This window comes from Staurois parvus, unplaced genomic scaffold, assembly GCF_062004578.1.
Source record: "Staurois parvus isolate SC_StPar_1 unplaced genomic scaffold, SC_StPar_1.0 ptg000388l, whole genome shotgun sequence".
Classification (NCBI taxonomy): domain Eukaryota; kingdom Metazoa; phylum Chordata; class Amphibia; order Anura; family Ranidae; genus Staurois; species Staurois parvus.
Window position 1 is genome coordinate 722,371 of NW_028318184.1, and position 24,569 is coordinate 746,939.

The 24,569-nt window shown below is 44.0% G+C and overlaps 1 protein-coding gene across 1 annotated transcript in view; it reads left to right on the forward strand.

Annotated features, from left to right (window-relative positions):
• LOC149455745 (adhesion G protein-coupled receptor F5-like) overlaps nt 1-24,569 on the forward strand; it is a 100,407-nt gene that overhangs the window by 37,273 nt on the left and 38,565 nt on the right. Inside the window, exons 8-9 of the mRNA XM_089685849.1 lie at nt 9,791-10,012; nt 13,178-13,306. Coding sequence (XP_089541975.1) covers nt 9,791-10,012; nt 13,178-13,306 — 351 coding nt within the window. The remainder of the gene's footprint in view (nt 1-9,790; nt 10,013-13,177; nt 13,307-24,569) is intronic.

Genomic DNA, 24,569 nt, shown 5'->3' on the forward strand with positions numbered 1-24,569 from the left:
CGCGTCCCCCCCCCCATCCTCTTCATCACGACCAACAATGCCACCATCAATCCCACCCCGCAAGCCAAAGTCCTGGGTGTCACCCTAGACTCACAGCTATCCTTCCAACCCCATGTCCAATCGCTGGCAAATTCATGCAGGCTCCACCTCCGCAACATCTCCAAGATTCGTACGCTCCTAACCCTAGACACTACTAAACAACTTGTTCACTCCCTTACGCCTGGCCTACTGCAACTCCCTTCTCACTGACCTACCCCAACACAGGCTATCCCTGCTTCAGTCTATCCTGAATTCAGCGGCCAGACTCATCCACCTTACCAACCTCTCTACTTCTGCCACCCCCCTCTGTCATTCCCTCCACTGGCTTCCGATTGCTCAACGCATTAAATTCAAACTACTAACATTGACATACAAAGCCATTCATAATGCTGCCCCAAACTAACTCACCGACCTGATACCCAAATACCACCCAACCCGTACTCTTCGCTCCTCACAAGACCTCTTACTTTCTAGCTCCCTGGTCTCCTCCTCCCATGCCCGACTGCAGGACTTCTCCAGGACTTCCCCCATCCTCTGGAACTCTCTACCCCAATCCATCAGACTGTCACCTACCCCCCTCACCTTCAGGCGCACCCTGAAAACCCATCTCTTCAGGGAAGCCTACCCCACCCTCACCTAACAGCCGATCTCCTCCACTCCTCCTACCACTCCATCCCCCACAGCCACTTCCTCCTGTACCACTATCCCCTCCCTCCTAGATTGTAAGCTCGAAAGAGCAGGGCCCTCGAACCCCTTGTGTATTGTTTTGTTACTGTATTTTCTCATGTACTGTCCCCCACTATAATGTACAGTGCTGAGCAAACCTTTTGGTGCTATATAAATACTGTATAATAATAATAATAATTTACAGAAGGCAAATAAGCTATTCACTTTGCACAAGAATTTTCCCCAGAACTTAGTGAATGAGGTAAACTTCCATCATCCAATCATGTGCAAGGAAAAATAAATTGTTTTTTATTTTCCTTACATGTTATTGGATATCTTTTGCAAAATGAGATTTTGCCTAATTCACTTTCCTTGCAAATAAACAGCCTATATAACTTAACCGGTTCCGCGCCGCCCTGTAGCAGAAATACTGCTACAGGGCTGCACGGGTGCGCACATTCACATATATATATATATATATATATATATATATATATATTATATATATATATATATAATATATATATATATATATATACGTGATTTTGCAGTTCCGGGTAGGGGCCGCGCCATTCACGGCCTTGGCTGTCAATCACCGGGTCCTGGCCGTTAATTACTCGCCGGCACCTGGTGATCAACGAGTATCTCCGAAGGGGGAGAGACCTGTATGTAAACAATACAGTTCTCTCCCCTGTCAGCTCCTGCACACTGCTTTGTATGACTCTGCATAGCAGATCGCTGCCATTACTAGCAAGAAAAAAAATTCCAGTATCTATACTGTCATTTGTAAACGCTATAACTTTCACATAAATCAATTAATTTACACGTATTGGTATTTGTTTAGCAAAGACATGTAGCAGAATACATTTTGGCCTAAATGTATGACGAAATTTGATTTTTAAAATTTTTTTACTGGACATGTTTATTAGCAAAAAGTCCAAAATATTGTTTTTATCTGTCTTTTTTTTTGTTTATAGCTCAAAAATAACAAATGCAGAGACGATCAAATACCACCAAAAGAAAGCTATATTTGTGGGAAAAAATGGCATACAGTTCATTAAGGTGCAGCATTGCATGACCGCACAATTGTTAGTTAAAGTAATGCAGTTTGACACCTGAGCCCTATGTCAATGGTTGCTAGGATGCTGTTGGCTATGCAGCCAACTGATCCCCAGCCCATCCAGATGACTCCTGTCATTGTCCAAGTATGGCAATTGCCATATATGGGTAATAACATCAGCTATTATCCTCACCTATTGTTTACATTCAGCTATCGGCTGGGGAATATCCTGGCTGGCAGCTGAATGGGCAAATCAAAACAAAAACGAGAAGCGCACCAACCTTGCGCATTACCTCAGTAACCAAAGTTTATTCATTATAAAATAATACTCACAAACAGCGAATAAAATCAGGCATATAGGTCCTCAAAGGGACCTGAAAGATAAAGAGCCAGTGCGGATCCCATCATGGGGGTAGATACTCAGTACAGCTGACGCGTTTCGAAGGGCATCCCTTCTTCATCAGAGCTCTGGCAGCTGAATGGGCCAAAGGATGAGTTGCTGGTTGCTAAGATGCCAGTGGGCGCCAGTGTCATACCAACCCTGAGCCCTGTGAAGGAGGCTGCAATATTTATGGCAGCTTCCCAGCAAATGCATGACCCACTGTGAGCACTGCTGTCTCTCTATACACCAGCTCAGAGTTGGTCTCAAAAGCATAGTACACTTTCACCAAAAAAATTGCCTATGCAGATAAGGGTAGTCTGTAGATAAAAACAAACAGTGCCACTTTGACCACAGTTGAAAAGTTTTCTTGCGAAAGGTGTAGGCCATTACAGTACGTCCCTCATGACTAGAAAACTTGCATATTGCTAAAGATGTTCCTAAGAGATGCCTAGCTCTTACTGATCACCTTCACCATCACAAAAGTGAGCTATTTCTCTGATTCAAACCTCCTCACATGCATTTTCTGTCCCCTGATGCAGTAGCTCTGAGATGAGTGTTTGAAAGCTCACTCCTGTGATGGTGGCTGTGAACACTAAGAGCTAGGCCTCTCCTCTCTTAGCAACTTCCTAGGAGTTTTCCAGTCAGGCTTCAAGATGGAATATAGATGGCCTAAACCTGTAGCAAGGGTGTTATCCAACTTTGGTCAAAGCTGCACAGTGTGTTTTTATCTACAGATGCCCCTCATGGGAAGTTTGTTTGGTAAAGCTGAACTAACACTTTAGTTACCACCAGTTTCCTAATCAATGAACTGGTGGTAATTCTTTTTTAATCTGCTGAAGCCATAGCAACAGGCTCTAAGAACCTGGTGGTACTAAGAACTACCTGAATCTGTCTCATATGTCAGAAACTTTAAAGGGTTAGGTCACCTTTACAAAAAAAATGCCTATACAGATAAGGGGTGTCTGTACAGTGAAAGAAATAAGTATTTAATCCCCTGCTGATTTTGAATGTTTTCCAACTCACAAAGAAATGATCAGTCTAAAAAATCGAATAGTAGGTGTATTGTAACACTGAGAGACAGAATAGCAAAAGATTCAAAAGAAATGCATGTCTAACAAATTATGCACTGATTTGCATGTTCATGAGGGAAATACAGTTGCAAGAAAAAGTATGTGAACCCCTTGGGATTACGTGGAGTTTTGCATGAATTGGGCATAAAATGTGCTCTGAACGTCATCTAAGTCACAACAATAGAAGAACACAGTCTGCTGAACATAATACTACACAAACATTAGATGTTGCCATGGTTTAATTGCACATAACATGTAAACATGCAGGGAGGAAAAAGTATGTGAACCTTTGGACTTAATAACTGGTTGACCCTCCTTTGGCAGCAATAACCTCAACCAAACGTTTCCTGTAGTTGCAGATCAGACCTGCACAACGATCTGGAGTAATTTTGGACCACTCCTCTTCACAAAACTGTTTAAGTGTAGCAATATTCTTGGGATGTCTGGTGTGAATCGGTCTATTAAGGTCATGCCACAGCATTTCAATCGGGTTGAGGTCAGGACTCTTTTTCTTGCAACTGTACGTATTTCATCCCCTTCACAAAACATGACTTAGTACTTAGTACCTGGTGGCAAATCCCTTGTTGGCAATCACAGAGTTCAGACATTTCCTGTAGTTGGCCACCAGGTTTGCACACATCTCAGGAGGGATTTTGGCCCACTCCTCTTGGCAGATCCTCTCCAAGTCATTAAGGTTTGGTGGCTGATGTTTGGAAACTCGAACTTTCAGTTCCCTCCACAGATTTTCAATCGGATTAAGGTCTGCAGACGGGCTAGGCCACTCCAGGACCTTAATGTGCTTCTTCTTGAGCCACTCCTTTGTTGTCTTGGCTGTGTGTTTTGGGTCATTGTCATGCTGGAACACCCATCCACGACCCATTTTCAATGCCCTGGCTGAGGGAAGAAGGTTTTCACCCAGGATTTGATGGTACATTGCCCCGTCCATTGTCCCTTTGATGCGGTGCAGTTGTCCTGTCCCCTTAGCAGAATAACACCTCCAAAGCGAATGTAAATCGAATGAAAAGTACAGCTTTCAAAGCAATCATCTGATAACTTGAGGGCTTTTGAGAGCCGATCTTGACAGTTCATGCTAAATTATCCAAAGGGACAAACATTAACATTTTTCTTGTACGATACCAAAATATACGATTTTCATTAAATCAATACAGTATTTGTCTGAAAAAAAATCTGAAGACCAAGACCACAGATGTTCAGAAATGAAGGAATACATTACAATACAATACTATTATAATTAATAATATTATTATTATACAGTATTTATAAAGCGCCAATAGTTCGCTCAGCGCTGTACATTACAAAGGGGGACAGAACATGTGACAGAACAATAACAATACAATGCGATACACGAGGGGTTCGAGGGCCCTGCTCTTTCGAGCTTACAATCTAGGAGGGAGGGGATGGTCGTACAGGAGGAGATACAGTCATGGCCGAAATTGTTGGCACCCTTGATATTTCTCCAGGAAATCATGTATTTCTCACGAAACGTATTGCATTAACACATGTTTTGCTATACACATGTTTATTCCCTTTGTGTGTATTGGGACAAAACAAAAAAAGGGAGGAAAGAAAGCAAATTCGACATAATGTCACACAAACCTCCAAAAATGGGCTGGACAAAAGTATTGGCACCCTTTCACAACTGCGGATAAATAAGAATGTTACAAGCATGTGATGCTCCTGTAAACTCACCTGGGGCAAGTAACAGGTGTGGGCAATATAGAAATCACACCTGAAAGCAGATAAAAAGGAGAGACGTTCACTTAACCTTTGCATTGTGTGTCTGTCTGTGCCACACTAAGCATGGACAACAGAAAGAGGAGACGAGAACTGTCTGAGGACCTGAGAACCAAAATTGTGGCAAAATATCAACAATCTCAAGGTTACAAGTCCATCTCCAGAGAACTAGATTTGCCTTTGTCCACAGTGCGCAACATTATCAAGAAGTTTGCAACCCATGGCACTGTAGCTAATCTCCCTGGTCGTGGACGGATGAGGAAAATTGATGAAAGATTGCAACGCAGAATAGTCCGGATGGTGGATAAGCAGCCCCAAACATGTTCCAAAGACATTCAAGCTGTCCTGCAGGCTCAGGGAGCATCAGTGTCAGCGCGAACTATCCGTCGACATTTAAATGAAATGAAACGCTATGGCAGGAGACCCAGGAGGACCCCACTGCTGACACAGAGACATAAAAAAGCAAGACTACAGTTTGCCAAAATGTACTTGAGTAAGCCAAAAGCCTTCTGGGAAAACGTCTTGTGGACAGATGAGACCAAGATAGAGCTTTTCGGTAAAGCACATCATTCTACTGTTTACCGAAAACGGAATGAGGCCTACAAAGAACAAAACACAGTACCTACGGTAAAATATGGTGGAGGTTCAATGATGTTTTGGGGTTGTTTTGCTGCCTCTGGCACTGGGTGCCTTGACTGTGTGCAAGGCATCATGAAATCTGAGGATTACCAAAGGATTTTGGGTCGCACTGTAGGGCCCAGTGTCAGAAAGCTGGGTTTGCGTCCAAGATCCTGGGTCTTCCAGCAGGACAATGACCCCAAACATACGTCAAAAAGCACTCAGAAATGGATGGCAAAGAAGCGCTGGAGAGTTCTGAAGTGGCCAGCAATGAGCCCAGATCTAAATCCCATTGAACACCTGTGGAGAGATCTTAAAATTGCTGTTGGGAAAAGGTGTCCTTCCAATAAGAGAGACCTGGAGCTGTTTGCAAAGGAAGAGTGGTCCAAAATTCCGGGTGAGAGGTGTCAGAAGCTTATTGATGGTTATAGGAAGCGACTGATTTCAGTTATGTTTTCCAAAGGGTGTGCAACCAAATATTAAGTTAAGGGTGCCAATACTTTTGTCCAGCCCATTTTTGGGGTTTTGTGTGACATTATGTCATATTTGCTTTTCTGCCTCTGTTTTATATTTGTTCCAATACATACAAAGGGAATAAACATGTGTATAGCAAAACATGTGTTAATGCAATACCTTTTTTGTGTGAAATACTTGATTTTCAGGAAAAATATCAAGGGTGCCAACAATTTCGGCCATGACTGTAGCTGTGGGAGATGGAGTGGTAAGAAGAGTGGAGGAGGTCAGAAAATTAGCAGGGGGTGGGGTAGGCTTCCCTGAAGAGGTGGGTTTTCAGGGTGCGCCTAAAAGAGAGGAGAGTAGGTGATAGTCTGATGGGTTGGGGCAGGGAGTTCCAGAGGATGGGTGACACCCTGGAGAAATCCTGGAGGCGGGCATGGGAGCAGGAGACCAGGGAACTAGAGAGAAGGAGGTCTTGTGAGGAGCGGAGTGTGCGTGTTGGGTGGTACTTGGATATTAGGACGGTGATGTAATTTGGGGCAGTATGGTGGACAGCTTTGTACGTCAGTGTTAGGATTTTGAATTTGATCCGTTGCGCAATCGGAAGCCAGTGGAGGGATTGGCAGAGTGGGGTGGCGGAAACGGAGCGGTTGGTAAGGTGAATGAGTCTGGCTGCCGTATTCAGGATCGACTGAAGCGGGGATAGCCTGTGGCGGGGCAGGTCAGTGAAGAGGGAGTTGCAGTAATCGAGTCGTGATATGATGAGGGAGTGGATGAGCTGTTTACAGGTTTCTGGGGTTAGGAACGTGCAGATTTTGGCGATGTTGTGGAGGTGGAGTTTGCATGAGTTTGTTAATGATTGGACTTGGGGCTGGAAGGATAGGTTGGAGTCCAGAATGACACCAAGTACTCTGGCCTGCTGGGCGGGTCTGATAGTGGTATTGTTGGACGTGATGGAGAAGCCAATGGGGGGAGGTGTGCGGGCTGGGGGAAGACTAGGAGCTTGGTTTTGGAGAGGTTCAGTTTAAGGAAGTGGAGCGACATCCAGTCTGATATGTCGTACAGTAGGTTTGTGATTCGGGCAGAGACTGCGGGGGTGAGGTGGGGGGTTGAGGGATAGATTTGTGTGTTGTTGGCATAGAGGTGGTAGTTGAAGCCGTGAGAGTGTATGAGTTGGCCAAGGGAGGAGGTGTAGATGGAGAAGAGAAGGGGCCCAAGGACGGAGCCTTGAGGGACCCCAACAGAGAGGGGGAATGAAGGGAAGGTGGTAGCGTTATAGGTAACGCTAAAAGAGCGTTGTGATAGGTAGGATGAGAGCCAGGAGAGAGTGGAATCTCTGAGGCCGAGGTAGTGTAGTTTTTTGGAGGAGGTGGGGGGGGGGGTGGTCGACTGTGTCGAAGGCCGCAGAGAGGTCAAGGAGTAGGAGCACTGAATAGTGGCCATTAGCTTTGGCGATTAGAAGGTTGTTGGAGAGTTTGAGTAGGGCAGTTTTGGTGGAGTGTAGGAGACAGAAGCCGAACTGTAGGGGATTGAGGAGGTTGTTGAGGTGAGAGCTTAGGCGAGTGTAGACTAAGCGCTCCAGGAGTTTGGATGTGAATGGGAGCAGGGAGATGGGTCTGAGGTTGTTCGGGTCATTGGAGTCCAGGGAGGGCTTTTTAATTATGGGGGTAATGTGTGCATGCTTCAGAGGGGAGGGGAATGGACCAGAAGAGAGGGAGAGATTAAAGATGTGGGTGAGGGAGCGTAGGATGGAGAGGGAGGGAGGGAGGTCGTAGGAGATGTGAGGGGATAGGGTCGAGGGGGCAGGTGGTGAGGCGGGCATCAGAGAAGACCTTGGAGACTTCCTTGATGGTAGTGGGGTCGAAGGTGTGGAGTGTTGAGAGGGCTTCAATGTGAGGAATGTTGGGTAGGGTGGGAGAGGGATGATGAGGGGGTAGCTGTGTGAAAGGGGAGAGGTTTGGAGGGAGTGTGAGCTGTGGCGATGTCCTTGCGAGTTGTGTTAAACTTGTTTTTGAAGTGGTTGGAAATCTCAAGGGCGGTGAGTGAGGTGCTGGGTGGAGGTGGGGGCGGAGAGAGTAGAGAGTTAAAGGTGGAGAAGAGTCGGCGAGGATTGGAGGAGAGGGTCTTGATGAGGGTCAGGAAGTAGGCTTGTTTGGCGGCGTGGAGGGAGGAGGTGTAGGTGTGGAAGGCAGATTTATAGTGGGTGAAGGCTTGTTGGGATCTGGTTTTGCGCCATAGTCGCTCCAGGGCACGACTGTGTCGTTTGAGAGTTTTGGTGTAATCAGTACAATATATTACATCTTTTTTGAAATTGTATTCTGTTGTACGAGAATTTTCATAACTTTAGATAGCTCTTCATTTTCAATGTGAGACTAGCATGCAAGAAAAAAAAAACGGATAATCATTCACCTGATATTCTCATTGTGTGTACTAGGCTTAAGCCTGGGTTCACACATAGGCAAAGTGGTATATCGCTTGTGTTTCACACAGGAACCCCACCGCATTCCTGTGAAAATCACATGTGATTTGTGTGCGGTGCGATAGGGGACATACATTTTGTATGGCTCTAATCGCACCACACCTGCACCAAAAAGGTACAGGACCCTTTGTTTGGTCCACACAGCGCACTCCCAGCACAAAGACCGGGGTGCCACTGAGAGCCCCGAGTCCCGATCAGGACCCGGGACTCCTGATTCCAGGTCACATGATTGTTGTGATAGCCTCTGATTGGCTATCACAGTGATCAGTCACTGTACAGCCTGGCTTCCTTGTTTTGTTTTCTCTCTATGAATAAAGAAGAGAGATACATTGTATCTCTCTAACTCCTGGCAAAGAGGGGGAAAAAAATGTTTGTTAAAAAAAAAAAAAAAAAAAAGATAAATAAATATTGAAAAATAAAAGAAAAAAATAAAGAAAAAATACCTAGATCAAAGTTTGATCTAGTGCAGTGCCAGAGTAAGTGTTTGGGTCAATGTCAGGGTCAAAGGTCAAGATCAAAAGGTCAGGATAAAAAAAAAATGGTATTAGTGTCAGTTAGTATCAATGTCAGTGTGTTTTAGGTAAAAAAAAACAAAATGCGCGCTATTGTTTCTGGGCTGTACTACGGGTACAAACAACAAATAACATATACATACTGTATATGGTATCGCTGCAATCATCAAGAGCTGAAAAAATTTTTTTGGGTTGTTCTTTGGTGGTAGGTTATGGTAGTAACAAGAAACACACAGCTAAATTTAAAAAAGTTTTTTTTACTATTTTGTGCCAATTTGATAATAAAAAAAAATCAGGAGATATCCATTACCATTTACCACCAAATGAAAGCCCAATTTGTCCTGAAAAAAACAAGGTATAATTCACCTGGATGTACAAAGCAGTTGTGATGATATGTACGGTTTTACTAACACATGTCAACGTTGCAAAATTGTGCTTAGGCATTAAGACTTGTTTTACCCTTAGGCGTGAAGGGGTTAATATACACACCCGCAGCAGTTCGCATGAACAGGGTGCAAATCTGATGCGGTGCGGAATTTGCACAGAAAACTCTACTGATTCCGCTCTGCATCAGTGCGAACCCAGGCTAAAGGTGAACTAATCCTTTATCAAAGCTGTCAAAAAGCTGGCCTGTATTGAAGGGGCCCCACCACCAGAAGAGTGTTGTAAATGCTTTACCAAATGATCTGCTCTATCTATTGTGGGACATGTGAGGTACAAAACCTGACCTGTTTTCTGTTTTGCTCTCTACAGGCACCTACTTTTGTATTGTCCGTCAGGGGAGTCTTTTCACATCTGCCAGCGTTACAGTGAATATTGTACCTTTGCCTAAAAAAGAAGCGATATCTGTATCCCCTTTGACAACAGTTCTAGCAAGCTGTGGTAACCAACGGACAAAATTATCATGCTGTGTAACTGACTCTGATTTCTCTAGTTACCGTATAACCTTCACAAATGACAACTCGCCCACACGTGGTAAGTATAAATGTCATACTGATGTATGCAACATGTTTTTTGGCAGTGTCTCTGCTCTACCTGTCGGTTTGGAATGCACATCAAACAAGGTTATACCTAACTAATCTTATAACTGCTCCCTTCCCCCTCCTAACATCTATTCTGATTAACCCGTGTAAGAAAGTTGTGTAGCACCCCTCAGGTTTAGCCATTAGTTTCTTTTAGATAAAGGCTGAATAGCAGCCTGGGATGAGTCAGCCTGGGATGACTTTGGGGATTTACTATGGATTCAGTGTTGAGAACGCTACAAGTCAGTTCCCTGATACCTCCCCCTGCTCTAGAAGCTTGAGAAGCTTTTATAAGTCAGTGGGAGGAAAGATTTTTCATCATAGCTGAGCTCTTTCATACATTTTATCAGTTTGGTTGCCCTTCTCTGCACTATCTCTAGTTTCCTGATATCCTATTGTGAATTGGTGCCAAAAAATTAAACTGCCTATTCCAGATGAGGTCTAACCAGTGATTTGTACAGGGTTAAAAATTATATCTCTCTCTGGAGTCTATACCTCTGTTATTACAAGAGAGGATTTTGCTCGCTTTGGAAACCGCAGCTTAGCATTCCATGCAATTATTAAAGAAGAACTCTAGGAAAGGCAAAACAATCACCTAGTAGTACACCGCCACTACACAAAACACTAATTGGTTAATAACATTTTGAAAAACCTTGCTAACTTTGAAACCTGCAGCTTGGCATTGCATGACATTATTAAGCTTAAGGTCTGCTAGAACTCCCAGATCCTTCTCCACCATTGATTCTCCCAGTTGTACCCCCCCCTAGTATGTATGATGCATGCATATTCTTAGCCCCCAAGTGCAGAACCTTACATTTATCAACATTAAACCTCATTTGCCACATAGTTGCCCAAGTAAACAGTGCATTGAGGTCAGCTTGTAAATTGGAGACATCCTGTAAGGACGTTATTCCACTGCACAGCTTGGTGTCATTTGCAAAGACTGAAACTGTATTTTTAATCCCAGACCCTATATCGTTTATAAATATATTAAAAAGTAAGGGTCCCAACACTGAACCTTGGGGTACACGATTGATGACCCCAGACCATGCAGAGTATGAACCATTAACCACTACTCTTTGAATACGATCTTGTTGCCAGTTTTCTATCCATTAACAAAATGAATTTTCAGACTTGTATTGCAGAGAAGGGGAAAGGGAAGTGTCATGTCTGTTACTGAGTGCTGATTACAGAGTATTCTGGGTCTAGATTTGCTTTCTGTTGGACCGCACAGTCATATTTAATATATGTAGAGCTGTAATCTCCATAGGAACTGTGATGGAGACAAAAACTCTGCAATGCTCACCAAAAAAAAAAAAGAGAAGAGATAGGAGAGCCTTATAGTACAGTAAATATACAGTATTTTTAAAAGTGTAATGATTTGACAAAGATGAAAATAACATAAATTTGGTAAGGTTGGAAGTAACCAAAATGTATGGTAAATGCAACCTTCCAATTTTGCATGTGAAGAACATCTCCATGCAGGAAGCGAGCGCTCTCACTCGGTGTCTCTGGGAGACCCAGCCCTAGGTCCTCCGGAGAGATGTTAGGGGATGGGTGGAGAGAAAATGTCCCTTAGGGGTTTATGAGGCAGAGGCACCCTTGATAGTGTGGAGTGGTGGCCATGGAAGGGGCAAAGTCATCAGAAGCACTGAATTTATTGGTAACACCAAAGATGGGTTCTTGGCTAATATACCATTTCATCAGTTCCTGATGTCCTAAGCAACCAGGAAGCACTGAACCTCTGTGAAACACTTCATAAACTGATGACATGGCATATCATTGGCCATGAAACGCATCTTGGTGTTACCATTGAATGTCTATTTAATACTTCTGATGACTTTGACCCTTCCATTCTTCCCACCCATAGTAATTTCTGACCGCATATCTATTTCTTTGACTTCAACTGAGCTTTAAAATGCAACTATAATGAAAAATATTGCATCTTACTGCCTGTATAGTATACAATGGGGTAATTTACTAAAACTGATGCAGCTCTGCATAGAAACCAGTCTGCTTCCAGGTTTTATTGCCTGTGTCCTGAGTCCTGAGGACACAGCGGAGCACCAATCGCTGTACGGAACCTCTGTGTGAGGTCCCGATCATGTGATCATTGATTGGCCAATCATTGATCACATGAATAATAGTAAGCAAGATGTCACTTCTGACATCATTGCTTACTATGTGTGAAATCTTTGAATGATCACAGAGGTCACATGGTACAAGGCTATTCACAAAAGCCTTGTACCATGTGACAAGCTGTGACCAATCACAGCTCACACAGTATTTATCATCTGATATCCCCAGTGACACCAATACAGCGATCAGTTCTAAAAAAAAAGCACTAACACTGTAATAATGGCACTGGGCAGGAAGGGGTTAACATGAGGGACGATCAAAAGGTTAACTGTGTGCTGTTTTACTAAGTGCTGTGTCTGTGTGCTTCACTGTAAGCACACTGCTTTGCATGGCTGTGCTGCACACAGCCATCCAAAGCAGTATGCACGAGTTGACAGAGAGGAGAACTGTTTTGTTTACAAACAGTTTTCCTCCCCATCAGAGATGCTCTGCAATCACCGGCCGAGACCCTGTGATTGACAGCCGCAGCTGCGAATGGCGGCGCAGGTAGGGCACACGCCCCCTACCCAGAAATGCAAAATCACATATATACGTGATTTAGCACACCCGTGCCACCTTGTAGCAGTATTTCTGCTATAGGGCGGTCGGGAAGCAGTTAAACATACAAGCAATCCCAGACAGGGAAGTACATATAAATCAAAGAAGCTAGTCTTTATTTGAAACAGCGTGTTGCGTGACTAGGACATCATAATCCTTAAATTTGGCAGAAATCATCTCATCCTGGACTTTTTTCAGTTTGGAAAATAACTGAATGAAAAAGGCTCTGATAGAGGCCTTGTGTTGGACATACACTTTAAACCACGTATATAATTAAAGATTGTTGCCAGCACCCTTCCGTAATATCACATCATGACATAACAACTACTCCTATGTTAACATCACACTTTGTTTTCCATAAAAAAATACATTTTTCTCCTTAGTGTTAATGCACTTTTGCATAGAAGTGTCTCATTTTCTTACACTGTATATTTACTTGCAGAACCAAATTCAAATTGTTATTCCACAAATGTGCCTGTCAGTTGTGATGGATCCACTGCCAGCTGTGTGGTCTACAATAGTCTGAATGACAGTGTCCAAAGCGATAGCATGACTGTCAAATATGTTAAAGGTAAGACAAATTAGTCTTATGCCTAAGTAGCTCAGTCCTAAGGGCAAGAGATGGATGATGTGATGAAAATATACTGTACCAGGAAATTTTTTACTTGTTGCATGGACAAATGTTTCTGATCCTTTGTTACATATCATAAACTTGGGGCTTGCTCGCACCTAGGGGTTGATTTACTAAAGGCTATACGAAGATGGAATTTTTTGTATACTGCCAAAGGTATGATATAAACAAGGAATACAAATTATATATAAAATATTAACACTTTATTCCATGTCTGACACAACATGGCCATAAAAACTATTTAAAACACATAGGTATGTTAGCCATCCAAAGTAGCTGTTCATCTAGTCTTGAGATCAATGTATAAAAGGTTGACGCATTTTGCGGGTAAAACCCCATTTCATCAGGAGTTTGGATCTCAATATAAGACTGCTGAAACAATATACACGCAGATTACAATCAAGACACATGAAAATTTTATACAAAAAACACATACATTATACAGCATAACAAAGTCTAAATTTTGATCATACCCACTCTGAAGATTGGAGTCCAGCTGGCAGAGCTGGGAGAAGGGTGTGAGGAGAAGGCTGTGCAGAGTAGTGGAGGACCGCACCGGGCCGCAGAGGAAGAGAGTGGAGGATAGGGGAGGAATCACTGACCGCTGACGAGTCTGGAGGACCACCCTGTTGGTCAGTGATACGGAGTGCTGCTATCAGGAGCGATCTCTGAAGAAGGACCTGCAGAACCGCTGGGGGCCCCCATCTACAGACAGACTGCCAGTTACCTGAATGATGCCACAAGTGAGAGTCCCATTCTCAAGTCATTTGAGTTGTCACTGACATTGTTCAAGCCGGCCATTCTCTACCTAGTTACTGACATTGTTCACAAGTTACACATGTTGAGGCCTAGTTCACCCGGCCTATTAGCAAACACACCTTCAACATAATCCAGTTACAAGAGCCTACTGCTGTGTCTGCCCTCTGCAGGTCAAGCCATATCACTGCTTCTCTTGCAAGTGGCCCACATTTATCAAGGGGCACCTTTATTGTTGCCATTTGCTACTGTGGCCTAAAGAGGAACTAACCCTTACCACCAAATGTTTCTGCCCTCCCCTTAAACCCCCCCTGCAAGGATTCAACCTAAGTCTGTAGCCCTGTCCTACTTTCTTAAACCATCAAGCTTGTAAAACATTTACCCGGGCTCTATGATTCTCAATGACTTCATAGCAGTCTGGGATCTCAGCAGATGTGTTATATATCCATGTACAACACTCATAGCCAGTAGTAGACTCACACAACTCGGTCAATGATGTACCCATTTGTTCTATTTTCATTTCATTCATGAGCACCTGTTTCCTCAATACAACATTCAAATTCAACATTAAAAAAAGTACCTGTAGTTATGTTTCTTTTGTTTTTTGTTATCTATTCTTAGTGGTATTTACTTGTACAAAGTTACCATCCTCAGATAACTTCCCAGTGACATTAAATTTAGACTTACTACAAAAATTCTTTCCTTCATTTGATTAGTTGCCTAAATGAAAACACCATTCAGGTTCCGTCATAACTCCCAACACTTCAAATTTAGGCCTTGTAGTAACATTTCTAAGGATGATATTCAGATTACCAATAAACATTGATGTCACATTTTGTGGTGCAGCATACAAAAGAATGTTCACAGTTTCAGGGTGGAACATACTGCAAACCCAACAACTCTCAATTCCTGAGAGCTTGGCATACCTATACTTAAATTTCAATAGTGACATATTTATAGTCAATGATCTGTTCTGCTCTTTTTTTATTAGTTCAGTGTCATTCACAGTCTTACTGTTGTGGCCACAGATTGGTGGCCATTCTCCTTGGTGATAGTAGCAGTAGCTAGCCCAGTAAGCCACTGAAAAAGTTATCACTGAGAGATAACCCGATCAAAAGAAAATTCTTCCGGGCTGTCTCTGGATGAAGCAGCATCCTGAAAATAGGAGGCTGTCTATAGTTCTGTCTCATTTTCTTGTTCCATTGGTTCTTTGGTGGTTCTGGGATCCAGAAGTTGGAATCAGTCAGAACTGCAGCTCTCATCACAGCCATCACTATAGTAGGTTTCCTGTATGGTGGATCTGTGGTTTTGTGTCTGTGAAGTTCCTTAGCCACTACCCAATCTCCTGGCTTGTACGGGTGGGTTGGATTATCTGTGGAAAAAAAGAAAACAAAAGAGAGACATCACCGTATACACCATTCGATACCCTAATCGATTCCTGGATATATCTAAATCACCTGGCATAACCAGCAAAGGACCTCTTGTCTAGGGGGTGGGGAATGGCCTGCCCATAAAAATTTCAAAAAGGAAAATTTGGTGACTTTATTAGATGTCATCCTCATCTCAGCCAGAACAGCTGGCAGAGACACCTCCCATCCCTTAAATGTCCCACCTGTTACCTTCCTTAGTTTCTCCTTCAGGGTCTTATTTGCCCTTTCTACCTGAGCAGAACTCTGTGGATGGTAGGGTATGTGGAACTTCCAGTCAATACTCATCAGTTTGGTTACCTCGTGTGTAACCTTTGAGGTAAATGTTGGTCCTATGTCCAAGTCTATACTTACCAGACATCCTCATCGAGGGATGACTTCCTTTGCAAAAAATCTTTCCTGTATTTCATCTCTCACTACCTGCCAACCCCAATGTCCTATGCCATAGAACTGTGCACTGTGACATGGGAGTCCTGTTATACCTCCTTTCGGCATTAGATCATTTGCATCTAATATCAACCCTTTTGTTGCATATCTATTCTGAGAATGGTGTACTCATGTATTACCTGAACACAGCCATGTTCCTCTGGTGGATTATCAGTTTCACCCTTTATCCCTAGCAAACAATTTAACATAGCTAAGGGATCTGAATTAGAACCTGCATATTTTACTTCCAAATTAGCAGCTGATGTCAAAATCACTTCATAACCACTTGCCCTTTATGCTGTCATGTGCTGAGTAGTAAGGTTCTTAAGGATATGCAGTACATGATGAGCAGTGTGAAGGATGGCTTTATGTCCCAGAGTCACACTCATTGAGTCCTCTACCGCCATGGCACAGGTGGCCAGGGCTCTTAGACATGCCGGCATGCCCTGCACCAGACTTGGCACTACTTTTGAAAAATAGGCTACTGGCCTCATATATTCTCCATGATCCTGAGCGACCACTGCCATCATGGTTTTACAATTATCACGAGCATATACATGAAAATCAACATCAAAACCCAGAGCAGAAGAGGAAACTAGTGAGGACCTCAAGATTTGGTAGGCATTGGTGGATACTTATTCCCACTTAATGAGGTCTGAAGCCTCAGTCTTTGTGTGCTGCCTGAGTATGTTGTCATAATGGGAGCAGTCAGGTATCCAACGGAAACAATAGTTGACCATACCAAGGAAGGAGAACATTTCCTTTTTAGTTTTCGGGTGGGGCAGACCCATAATGGCTAGGATCCTGGACTGGCTCACCATTCTGGTGTCTTGTGACAGAATAAAACCCAAGTAATCCACCAAAATTTGACAACATTGCACCTTATGCCTTGCCACGTTGTGTCCCTTTTGTACCCAGAAAATTTAACAGAGATATACTGTCCTACCTACAAGCCTCCCTGTTGGGTGAACAAAGTAATGTCATCCACGTACTTGAGCAATGTGGAACCATGGTGGGGTTCCCAACCCTTTAAAGATTCTCGGAGGGCCATGGAATATACAGCCGGAGAATTCACATATAGGATATGCGCATGTGTGATTATGCATCACAGGCAATGGGAACATCAGAGGTTAGGCAGCCAGGCATCTCCCTCATGGTGGGTCATCACAGACTCTTTGATAAGGTCCAGGGGTCCCCTTAAGGTCAGCCAGGTGTAGTAAAGGAATCTCCTCTCAGGATGGCAAAAGTGTTTTCACTGTGGGAATGAAAGCTCCAATAGGAGCCCCAGAGACAGATGCCAGAAATAGTGTAGTATGTCCAAAAATCAGTGCTTTATTGAAAAAGGTAACAGGGCAGTAACAGGGCAGTATGCATGTAAATCATATATTAACATAGATATGCAGCAGTACTGACCCTTGATAGTGATGACCGCCGGGCCTCCTCGTGGCTCCGGGGGTGGAATGACGTCACGCTCTGCACAGCTCCTCCTAAGGCCTTTCGTGCTACAGGCACATCATCAGAGGGGAGGCTGTACAGGAGCGTGACCGACGTCAGTGTTAAAATAGAAAAAACGGCACATGCGCAGTTAGCCGCGGCCATTTTCCCGGAGAAAGCATCTACTGCGCATGCGCGAGCACGGCAGCGTGCTCGCGCATGCGCAGTAGATGCTTTCTCCGGGAAAATGGCCGCGGCTAACTGCGCATGTGCCGTTTTTTCTATTTTAACACTGACGTCGGTCACGCTCCTGTACAGCCTCCCCTCTGATGATGTGCCTGTAGCACGAAAGGCCTTAGGAGGAGCTGTGCAGAGCGTGACGTCATTCCACCGCCGGAGCCACGAGGAGGCCCGGCGGTCATCACTATCAAGGGTCAGTACTGCTGCATATCTATGTTAATATATGATTTACATGCATACTGCCCTGTTACTGCCCTGTTACCTTTTTCAATAAAGCACTGATTTTTGGACATACTACACTATTTCTGGCATCTGTCTCTGGGGCTCCTATTGGAGCTTTCATTCCCACAGTGAAAACACTTTTGCCATCCTGAGAGGAGATTCCTTTACTACACCTGGCTGACCTTAAGGGGACCCCTGGACCTTATCAAAGAGTCTGTGATGACCCACCATGAGGGAGATGCCTGGCTGCCTAACCTCTGATGTTCCCATTGCCTGTGATGCATAATCACACATGCGCATATCCTATGCGTTTCCGGTGAGTGCGCATTTCTACTATTTTGACAGAGTGGAGGCCGTGGGAATTCGCATCCATGCAGTGATTTACTGCGGATACCTACACATTGACTTTTTTACTTGGTTAAGCACTCACTGTGGTTACTTACTTATTGTCTTCCTCACCTGGTTAAGCGCTGCACTTTATTGTTTTAAGGTCATATTGATATATTTCTGAGGCACTGTGGTTGCCTATAGTGTTCTAGCTGCTGACATTGTTAGAGAGCGCTCGCTATCTTGTATACCAGGAGAATTCACATAGCCTTAGGGCAATCTGGCCCAGGTTAACTGTTTGTTGGCCAGCTTAAAACATAACAGTAGTTGTGTCTCTTTGTCAACTTGGACGGAATAAAAAAAACTTTGCTTAAATTGATCACAGTATAATACTGTGTATCGTGTGGAATGGAGGTAATCAATGAGGGCACATCTGGGACAGTGGGTGCAATTGGAATAATGAGATTGTTAATGGCCCTGAGATCTTGCACTAAATGGTAAGTACCATCAATCTCCTTGTGACAAAGGATACTGCTTTTGATATACTGGACCAATTCCAGGTTTGAGTCTGGCCTTGTAAGGTATACAGAGAATATACCCTTCATCTAGATTACTGTTGGCACAGACTTCAGGCTTCACTTTGTCTAAATTTTTCACGCAAACAAAACAGTGAGATGACTCCATGTGCACCCCTCCCTTCTCACTTACTCTGATTGTGGCCTTGAATTTTCCCAACAGATCTCTGCCTAGCAAATTGACAGAGCATCCTGATATGATTTTGAAAGAATGTTTCACTTTGGAACCTTTCCTGAGAGAGTCTGAAATACTCAAAGGGGGTGTTTCCCAGGTTTTTGCACATGTCCCAGTGATACCGTCTGAAGGTTCACATTCTACTCTTGTCCCCTATTTCTGTTGCTACCTCTTTCTCTAGGATTATAACTATGTTGTATCCCCTGAAAATATACTTTGTTGGTAAATTTGGAGACCTCAAAACATCCAGCGGCGTCTTTCTCCATCACTTGTTTTTCAAACATATCTGCATCCATCTCTGTCTTAAGCTGTCTTTCCAACAGCAAAATTTCAAATCTGCATCCTGCCATCAAGGCTTGGATACATATAGTGCCCATTTCTGCACTTACCATATCCATCCCAGCTTCTTCCTTCCAAACTTTTCTAAATCTTTCCACATACTCTGCCACTGTCTCTTTTGTTCCTTGCTTACAAACAGCAGTTGCTAATTATGTATTTTTTTTTATATTACAGGAATGATTTCCTACTCTCCCATATTCTCTCTATCTCGGCTGTCACCTACTCTCACACCTTTCTCTAAATGTCTTCCTTCAGCCATACATGAGTGGCTGCTGGGGTTCCAGGATCACCTAGAACATATTGTCACAAGTTAGCCAGCACCCTTTTGTTTGTTTATTCTTACCTCCTTGCTGCTCCTGATTCCTTCACATGTGTGTTTGTCTGTGCTTCTATGGGCATCGTCTGCTGTCCTCTGGTTTTATTTCCTTCCCTTCCATCTCTTCCTGTTCTGCCTCCTTGTCTGCCTGTCTATATAAGATGTGCTCAGACTACTCTGCCTGAGCAACTTCTTGTTGTTGGAGCTCCCATGTGTTTCCGCTGTGAATCCTGTTTTGTCTATCTGTGTACCGACCCCGGCTTCGTTCCTGACCTTGCTTGTTTTCCGCTTGTCCTGACCTCAGCTTTCCCATTGGATTCCCTGTGTCTTCTCCTGTTGTACCCTGCTCCCGCTAGCGGTCTCCTCCACCTCAGCTGGGTGTACCTGGGGACCATGACCTGGTCCCAGCCTGCTGCAAGTCCATCCCCACCATCAGGGGCCCTGGGGAACCCCAAGCTGTGGATCTATAGAGCACACTACCATAGGCGTTGACAGTTTGCTCAGGCCATGAGCTCTTCGGAGACACCGCAGCCTCTCCTGGAACAACTTCAAGGTTTGGCGCTGAGAGTCGAGGTCCAGCAGGCCTTTCAGGAAGAAATCATGCACTGTCTGCAGAAACTCTCCTCCCAGTTGGATCAGCTATAGGTTGTGTCCACTTCTTCCCCCCTGCTCCTGTTCCCGCTGATCCAACTTCCGCTGTTCCCCCCAGTGCAGCACTGTCCTTAGAGACTCTAGCTGCCTCCACCGCCTCACTTCTCTGGTGATCTCAAAGCTTGTTGGGGCTTCATCAATCAGTGCTCAATTCACTTCGAGCTAGTAGCTCACCATTTTTTACTAACCATTCTAAGGTGGCGTATATGATTTCCCTCCTTTCTGGTGAAGCAATGGCTTTGGCCTCACCACTGTGGCAGTGACAAGATCCAACTATTTGCAGCCTCCCAGCCTTCCTGCAAGTTTTCCGTAAAACCTTTGATGTGCCCGGCAGGACTTCATCTGCCACAGGAGCTCTTCTTTGGCTTCGTCAAGGTAGCAGGACTGTTGGACAATATGCAGTTCAGTGTCGCACCTTAGCTTTGGAACTGGCATGGAATAATGAGGCCCTCTCTGAAACCTTTTGGTATTAAGGACAAACTAGCTGGAAGAACCATACCCACCACCTTGGATGACTTTATTGCTCTTAGCATCCAGATCGATATCCGCTTCCAGGAGCAAGATCTGGAAAGGGCTCATCCACGTCACCCTCAAGTGGGTTCTTTTGCTCCTGTTTTCCAGAAAGTCACTGATCAACTTACCTCTGCTACCATACCGACATCTGAAGAGCCCATGCAGTTCGGCTGAACACACCTTACTCCACAAGAGCGATCACGTCGCCTAAGATTTGGTCTATGACTTTACTGTGGGGCTGAAGGTCATCTAATTAAGTCATGTTCTGTCCACCCACCCCACACTGTACCCGTGGCTGAGGCCACCACCTCTCTGATGCTCCCTCAACATTGCCAGACCTTACAAGATGTTTCTTGTAGCAATGCTGCTCCCCTGCCTACTCTTATTGTGGGCCCCCTTCCGGTCCTGTCCACCTCTAGTTCCTTACCCTCTTTGCTGTCCAAATCTTCGGTCCCTTTACATACTTTGCAGCTCAGAGCTCCTATATTGCTACCTTCTGGGTGGGTGGAGGTCCCAACATATGTGACCTCTGTACCATCTGAGTTCCCAGATTCATGTGCTCTGCATGCTGAGACCCCAAAACTCCCTTCAGCTGCTTTGGACCCAGCCGTGGTTTCTACATTAGTAGCTACTGTACCCTCTGTCCCCTGTCCTGCCCCCCTACACCCTACAGGGCCTTCTGTTCCTTGTATTACCCAAGGTTTCTGTTCTGCACAGCTTATTTTGCCCACTGTACAAATCAAAGCCTTCACGCCTACTCCTGTGCCCTCCCTGGCAGCCTCCTCACCAGACCCTTCATCCTGGTTATTGGTGTCTGCTCCAGCCCAGTTTCCTGTAGTATGTTCTCCTATTCTTACTCCTTCTGAGGCAAATATTTCCAAGAACTTACATCTGTCAGCTTCCAAGTACAAAGTAGCTGCAGACTGTCATCACCGGGTGAGTCCCAAATTTTTCCCGGGTGACAAGGTTTGGCTCTCTACCAAGAGTATCCGTCTACAGGTACCCTTTATGAAATTTGCTCCTCGGGCCATTGGTCCCTTTACCATCCTTCGCCTGCTCAATCATGTTGCTTTTAAACTTCACCTCCCTTCACATTTGAGAATCTCTAATGTTTTCCATGTTTCTCTTCTGAGACCGTATATCATCAACAGATTTTCCCGTCGTCATCCTTCCCCAATAGCGAGTACTTCGGATCAGTATGAAGTCAAGCAAATGTTGGATTCTAAATTCATCAGAGGGAGGCTCTTGTATCTTATTGACTGGAAGGGATATGGTCCTGAGGAGAGGTGTTGGATTCCTTCTACTGATGTTTCTACACCCCTTCTGGTGGAATTTTTTCATCAGAAGATTCCCCTTAAGCCTGGTCCTAAAAAAGTGGGGAGACCTTGTAAGAGGGGGGATACTGTCACAAGTTAGCCTGCAGCCTCTGGTTTGTTTATTCTTACCTCCTTGCTGCTCCGAATCAGGGTGTTTCACATGGGTGTTTGTCTGTGCTTCAATGGGCGTTGTCTGCTGTCCTCTGGGTTTTATTTTCTTCCCTTCCATCACTTCCTGTCCCACCTCCTTGTCTGCCTGTCTATATAAGATGTGCTCAGACTAGGCCACTCTGCCTGAGCAACTTCTTGTTGTTGGAGCTCCCATGTGTTTCTGCTGTGAATCCTGTGTTGTCTGTGTACCGACCCCGGCTTCGTTCCTGACCTTGCTTGTTTTCCGCCTGTCCTGACCTAGGCTTGCCCACTGGATTCCCTGTGTATTCTCCCGTTGTACCCTGCTCCCGCTAGCGGTCTCCTCCATCTCAGCTGGGTGTACCTGGGGGCAGCGACCTGGTCCCAGCCTGCTGCAAGTCCATCCCCACCATCAGGGGCCCTGGTGAACAAGCACGCTGAGGCTTAGACTCCGCGTCCTGGGGAACTCCAAGCTGTGGATCTATAGAGCTCACTACCATAGGCGTTGACACATATATTGTAGACACCTTTGTCCAGTCAAACCCTGAGTCCATGTCATATCCCAAAATTCCATCAATTATTAATTTCATGTTCTGCTGTGAATACTGTTTGTCTCGTATGGCTCTCTTCCCCTCCTCCTTGTACCCCTCCCTTCTCCCTTTCTGTACTATCAGGACTCTGTGTTTTTCTGCCTGAACTAAGAGAGATTGTGATAGTCTGTCTGTCCTTGAAGATCTGAGGAGAAAAAAAAAATCATCCTCTCTTTTAGGCAAAGCTGAATATACTTTTGTATAACTTGACGGTGGAGGGGTAAAGAGTGAAGATCTAAGTTAGTGTGCTCCGCAGTGTGACCAGACAGATATTTCAGCCAGTGAAAACCTGCTGCTTTCAGATATTGTATCACATAACAATACCGTTGATACATACTCCTTGCGAGTTAACCTAGACAATTCAGGATATATTGTCTTTTTTTTTCCAGCAATATCACTTAACACTTTATGCTTAAGCTTAATGTTTGGGTAGAGATCTCTCACCTTAGATATACCCATCTTTGACGCAAAAACAGCTGTTAGGCAAAGCAATAACTATTACCGTGTCAGTCTCTGAAGCGGAGAGGCTGTAATGCCGACAAAGCCTTCTCAACATTTCAGGAGTTTAACACTTAAAAGTATGGACCTTGTAATATCCCTATACTGTAACACAAATTACTACTTAACAGTTTCTTAACATACAGCAAATAAGCACTTATACTTCTAAAATGGCAAAATAAACACAGACTTCTGTGAATTCACAATTATACCTGCCTAGGCAATTTTTCCCCAGAGGTTCCCAAAACCTCTGAATTCCCTTTGAGGACCCACCTCAAAGACTCTCCGTGAGATCCAACAATCTGAAATGGAAACTTGGGCTACTATCCCTGGGTCTTAAAGGGGGACAATCCAGGTAAAACTAAGACTGGCTAAGTTTATCTGACCGGCCACACCTTTAATCCCACTTCTCGACACCAGATTGCAAGGATTCAACCTATGTCTGTAGCTCTGTCCTCTTTATTTTCACCCTCAGGCCTGGGAGAAATAAAGCTCCGGACACCATAGTGTGCAAGCTAAATCTCTGAAAGTTTATTGCATGACAACAATGGTTATACAGAACTCAGTATGCATTTCTTAATCTCAGGATGACCAATGAAACATTCCATTCTTATCAATATAGTTACATGATGAACAGAAACTGCAAATAGTTGAGGGTGGTTCCATTTAGAGAAATGAAACTAATCTAAGGAAACGAGAGAGAAGTTACAAAATTGAAACTGTTCACACATCTAGAAATGGAGGCATTATACAAAATGGATGCCAGTTAATAAGCCATATTTCCTTACACCCCCTGTTTAAAATCTGCATCTGTCAGCCGAAGACAGATCTGTGTACCAGCCTGTTGCCAGTACCATGTGACCAATCACAGCAGGTCACATGACAATTGTAAACAATGGATGGCTTCCTTTTATGCCATCTATTGTATACAATTGTGTCACTAACTGTGACTGGTCACAGTGATCACATGTACAGACTGAGCCAAACACAGCCCATCTGTGTCATGTGATTAGCTGTGGCCAATCATAGCTAATCACAGCAAAAAATCTGAATGAATCAAATTCATTCAAATAAATGCTTGCTTATAGCAAAGGCATTATTTGCTATATCAATCATAATGTGTAAAAAAAAAAAATACTGATCACTTTCTCAGAGTAGTACAAATTACTATGGTAATATTATACTACTCTGCTCACAGTATGTTATGAAAAAAAACTTTAAAAAAAGAAAAAAAATTAATAAAAAATAAATGAATGAATAAATTGAAAA